We start from the raw sequence: 6,000 nt of genomic DNA, 5'->3' as shown, positions 1-6,000 counted from the left end.
ACTCTCTACAAGATACATATATGCTAATAGTTATACTATGAATGTAAGTATTTCAACTATCAGGTTGAACCACATTAAAATCTTATGTCTTATTTTATTTATTTTCTTTTGATACGCATTCACATTAAACAGTAGTGGGTACACCATAATCTATTTAGATTCTAATTTCTTCTACCTTAATGAATCTTATGCAAAACTCTAAATTATATACATCTATGATGACAACAAATCACATCAACTAGTTTGGAATCACATAAGAGAGTAAAAAGTTAATGTGTGTGACTCGTAGATAAATTCATCTTTAAATCTTGTAGCTAACCAAAGTATTTTAGATATGTTAGGATCTCAAGTGTAAGGTATGAGACTTGGATTCTATATTGAAAAGTATAAGTAACTAGTGTAGGGTTTATATGACCTTGAGCTTTTCCATCTTAATAGTTAGCTTTTGAAGTATAGTTCTCTTAAGGTTCATATCATTTGATATTAGAGACACTATCATATCTCCCAGTTGCAATAACGAGCCATGGGTGATGACACCGACATTGCAGTGTTTGTCTAGGGTTAGCAGGGAGCTAATGTACAACCAGCTTGCTTGGGCACTTGGACTACGTTGCGTAATGGTATGTAAGAATCCTAAGTGTAAGATATGAGATTTGGATCTCATATTAAAAAGTATAAACAACTAGTGTGAGATTTATATAGTCGTGGTATATTGGGATCTCAAGTACAAAATATGAGACTTGGATCTCACATTGGAAAGTATGGACAACTAAGATGAGGTTTATATGGTCTTGGACTCTCCAATCTCAATAACTAGTTTTTTAGGTGTAGTTCTCATAAGAGTTCTATCATAATATATTCGAGATCTCTTCTTGGATTTTCATTTATTTAGATGTAAAAAGGCTTTGTTGGTTGTAAGTGTCTCAGATCCTATATATTAATAAAATATATAGTGCTTCTAAAATAGAGGCAAGAAACTCCTATTGACCAATTATTTGAAGTTGTATTATTGTTGGGTATTGACAAGTTAACGATGGAAGATGCTGAAGTAATCTTGTGGAATAATATTGGAGGAGCAGTGGATACATATGGTCTCTACTTTAGTGAAGCAACAGTAAAAAAGCAAGTGATCAAGGTGACCCACCAATGGAGGTTCAAGATTATGTCAAGGATGATGAATATGAAGATAAGAGAGGCAGAGGCATGAAGCTAGCAATGGCCAAAGCATAAAGCCAAAGTAAGGCATCTTATCTTAGTCTATTGATATATATTACAAGCCGTGGTGGCTGTTGCAGAAGACAAATTAAAGGATGGCCAATTCTTTCATTGCAAGCTGTCTACTTGTCATTTGGGCATCACTTTTTGAGAACCAAACCAACACTCACCTTACCTCTCAAGTCAAGCTTTCTCTCGTCTTTATGCCTTCTACCCACCAATAATCATTGCATTGAATAAATTAAGAGTTTAATTTTAAAAAGTCATCAAAGAGGATTTAAACTCATACTTTTTTATACATAAAATCTCTTCTATTACCACTCAAGTTACCCTATAAAAGCTGTTTTATGTTTGAAGTTGTTAATGAATAATCCATGCATGGCCAAGAAAAGAAAAGGCAAAAGCAATGGGAAAATGACTCTCACAATATAGTAGACTCAAACACACTGGCCACCATTGGAATACATAATGTACATGCACATGATCTTCACATAAATTATTATTATATTAAAAAGTGCTAATATTCTGCTATTAATGTCCCTCTAATCATCTGTATTTTGACACCTTTTTATCACCCATCTCATGGAGATAACAAAGAAGGAGATGTATATTCTAAATTTACAGCTAAAATTTGTACTAAGTGCCGGCAAAGGTTGCACAAAAGGAGGGATTTAGCACAAACAAGATGTGATTAGTAGTTACTAATGAGACAATAAAGTTGCGACTAGCACAACAAATAGCCGGGTTGATCAGGATTAACAAAGGCCGGTTAGTTTAGTTGACAATGCTATATGCTATGGTACAACGTGAGCTAACATCCAAATCTGAATCTTTTTAAACCCAGACAGCTTCTTCTAAGTTATATCTTTAATTTTTTCAAAGTGATAATTGTTCCAAGTCAAAAATTGGCCAATAAACTTGATGCCCACTTACATTAATTAACTTGGATACTAATATATACATTGACTTCATACAAAATTGTAGAAAAAACTCAAGAGCTAGATACATTTCTTGCAGTTAACAACCTGGGAAGATGTGAAATTTCACAAAAGAAGATAAATTAATTGGCTACAATTAGAATTCCAAAAGGCATTTGGATTATCAACCACCATGAAACCTATTTTTATTGAAGGTTCCCATGTTCTTTCTATGCTTAAGACTACCCACCTAGATCTATTAAATTCAAAGATTTTTCATTCCCCCATTAAGAATTCTGGAAGTTTGATATGTATATTTTTAATTATAAGCAGATGGGTTCTTCTCAAGAATTAAAATGTTGGCAGCATAATAGCTGCACCAGTAAAAAGCTACAATTCTGAGGCCTCGTCCCCACCATATATTTATTATTGTGAGACTCCTTTACATGCATTTACAGGTAAAGAAGAGATCTTCACAAAGTACAGCTTCCCCTAAAATGTCACAACCAAATTATAACATACTAAATTTGGTCTGCTAAATCCTTTCACATTAATGCAGAAAAATTTTAACAGATAAATGGGGTTTGTTTTGTTTGTGTGTAAGAAGACAAAGGAAGGAATAGTTTAGTTGAAATGGAGAAATGTAAGTCGTTGGATTTGTAGAGGCGTAGGATTCTCAGTTGAGGACACGTGCTATTATCTTTTCTCTTCTTTACACCTCTTTTTTATCTTTGCTTCCATGCATGGATTTCTCCTCCTAAAAATAGTGAAAATTGTAGAGAAAGAGAGAGAAATTGAGAAAGAAACGCTCACTCCACTTAGTGTTTCTCTCCTTGTCCTCCTTTAATTTTTATTCTTTGGCTTGTTCATCGCCATCATTAGCAACAAAGTTCCATATTTGATTTTTTCTTCAACTTTCATAGCTACCACAAGAAAAGCTAGTGTGTGAGAGAAAAGCTAGCTGTTGGTACTACTTATATTTACTAACTCACTACCTGCTACTTTCTTGTTCAAACATAAACAGATCTTGTTCTCATACAATTTCCTCACTCAATTTCACCTTCTTTCTTGATTTTCTGATCTGGGTGTGTTGTTTTTATCATTGGGAACTCCGTTTTTTTAGCATTGTGTCAAATTCTTTGAACTACTTTTCATTTGCTTTATCTGATCTCTGTGCTTTGAGTTTTTCCTTTGAATTTGTGGTTCTGCATATCATCAATGGAAGAAGATCGAGAATTTAAGCATGTCTGCAAGTTCTGCAGCAAAAGTTTCCCTTGTGGTAGATCCTTAGGTGGTCACATGAGGTCTCATATGATCAACAACAATTCAGCTGAAATTACAGATTTTGGTAAGTTGAGTAAGAAGAAGAAGCTCTCATCGTTTGTTAATAATAATATTGGCTCCTACGGGAACTCTGAAACCCCTGGTTATGGTCTCAGAGAGAATCCCAAGAAGACCAGAAGACTTGCAGATTCGAATGAAGAAAGTTCAATCTATGACAAGTTTTGCAAAGAGAGTAGTGGAAAAGGGCATCATTCTTGGAAAGCATCTGTTGGTAACATGAACTCTACTCAATCAGAGAAAGACACCAGCTTTGAGGATCAAGACTCCTGGACTATTGGTAATGAGAAGCTGGTGATGGATAGCCAATCTGATAATGAGACTGCTGCTCCAAATCGAAAAAGGCGATCAAAACGAAGAACAAGGTACATGGTCACTGCGAGGTCCTTTTCTGTGTCTGAGATTCAACAAGAACAAGAAGAGGTTGCTATGTGCTTGATGATGCTTTCGAGGGATGTAGGCCCTAGAGGTGGGTTGAATTCTATTGCTGAATCTTCTAATAATAATTCTGAGTATTTCGAAGCTAAAAATGAGGTTAAGAATTCTGTTTGTAGTGTTGATGAGGTTGTGAAGTTGAAAATGCTCAAAAAGAAGTCGACGTCTGGTTTTGTAGATTCAGAGAACTTCCAATTTGAAGGGAGACACTCTGAGTATTCTGTTGATGGATTTGTCGAGAAAGATGGAACAAAGAAGTCACAATTGCATTATCTATATGGAGATGAAAATTCTGAAGTTGAATTGGGGAGAAATTCAGTGAAGGAAACTGAATCAGATCACGCTCAATTGGGTTCCAGTAATAAGTTCAATTCGAACAAGAAAAAGCTTCCTGATTCATCAACAACTGATGTTTTGGAAACTGAACTCCACAAGCATTCTCAAAAGAGAAGCAAATTTGAGTGTACTACTTGCAACAAGATCTTCCATTCATACCAAGCTCTTGGTGGTCATAGAGCTAGCCATAAAAAGATCAAATTCGCTTCGAAAATCAATAGCAGCGAGACTAGTATTGAAACAGAACTCTCCCCTGACCCAACACCAGATAGTAAGATCATCAATTCCATGATCAATGAGACTGAAACTGATCACTCAATTGCAGATTGTGATGAGAGAGCTGACACAAGTTATGGGGCAATAAAGAAAAGGCATGAGTGCCCAATTTGCCTAAAAGTTTTCTCATCAGGCCAAGCATTGGGTGGTCACAAGAGATCCCATTTAATCAATGCCAATGAAGCTAGGAACAATCCAACCATTGTTATTGAAAAACCAATACCCGAAATTCGAAGCATTCTTGATCTTAATCTGCCTGCTCCCGTTGAAGAAGATAGCAGCAATGCTCATCTGGGATCCAAGCCATGGTGGATAGCTAGCAGCCACAAGCATGAAGCACTTGTTGGCTTAATCTCTAACTGACCCTCTTGGTCCCTGGCCATGCTTTAACCAGTTATTCAATAAAATTCAAGAGTGTACAGAAAAATTCTCTGCTTATTATTTCATTCATTCTTTTACACATTCAAGAATACTCCAAGGTCTTTTGAACCATTAAGACTTTCTATAAACACTATGCACACTTGTTAGTTTCTCTTTGTCACTTCATTTTCTGTCTGTTTTCTCTTTACACTTTGCTCATACAATAAAGTCTCCATTCCTGCAAATTTGCCACCTATTCAATCTGTTTTGTCCTTGTAGACCAGGATTTTCTCTTGGAAAAAAAAAAAAAAAAAGAAAAGAAAGGACTGAAGTGTCAAAAATTGGATAAATGAGGTCATGGAAAATATAAAAAACACATCTGGGTATAGGTCTGGGTTTGAAAATACAAAACATGTATAAAGACACATCTGGGTTTGAAAATACTAAAAAAATTAAAAATATATAAAACATGTATTAAAAATTAATTTTGGATGGGTCAAACTTATGAAAAGCTTGTGAAGGCTTGACCTAAGGGCTATGGGTCATGTCCTAAGCATTGGTTTAGCAACAACGCACCAACATGGCTTATGGCATGGTGGACTATGTGAAATTAGGCATGACTCGATCCAACCTAGCCTATGACAAGTCTAATTTGGATGGTTACCTGGGCATGCTATGTTGTCATCAATAGTTGGCCATTGACAGAGTTCACCTTGATTAGACAACAATTGATACCACCTTTATTTCCTATTTGCCAATGACCATATGAGACAATGTGACCACGAGGGATGACCACAGGTGGCCATGTGCACTACTAAATGCTATTTATGAGACGATTGCCGGCAAACATTTTTATTCATGGAGTTCATGGATAAAGTAATATTCACTTATTTCTTTATAAAGAAAAGTAAGCAATATTGATGTAATTATTACTAATTATGTAAAATTTTTTGTAGATATATATTCTAATCAACTTAAAAAACATAACATTGGGTTTGTGGTAAAGTTGATCTACTATGAGTCATCCAAGGCATACACTTTGAGGTTGACATATTTATGGAATTGATGAATTGGTACACAACCTACATTTTGATGGTAATGACCCAATCTTGTTATAGGC

At 35.3% G+C, this 6,000-nt stretch overlaps 1 protein-coding gene across 1 annotated transcript; it reads left to right on the top strand.

The window, feature by feature from the left end:
• The first annotated feature begins 2,946 nt into the window (after positions 1–2,946).
• Positions 2,947–5,049, top strand: LOC123212384 (zinc finger protein ZAT4-like). Its single transcript, XM_044631499.1, has one exon. It carries the CDS (start codon positions 3,351–3,353, stop codon positions 4,881–4,883), a length of 1,533 nt encoding a protein of 510 aa, XP_044487434.1. The 5' UTR covers positions 2,947–3,350; the 3' UTR covers positions 4,884–5,049.
• The last annotated feature ends 951 nt before the right edge of the window (positions 5,050–6,000 follow it).

Source organism: Mangifera indica, chromosome 3 (genome assembly GCF_011075055.1).
Source record: "Mangifera indica cultivar Alphonso chromosome 3, CATAS_Mindica_2.1, whole genome shotgun sequence".
In the NCBI taxonomy this organism is placed as follows: domain Eukaryota; kingdom Viridiplantae; phylum Streptophyta; class Magnoliopsida; order Sapindales; family Anacardiaceae; genus Mangifera; species Mangifera indica.
This window is presented reverse-complemented; position numbering and strand designations above follow the sequence as displayed.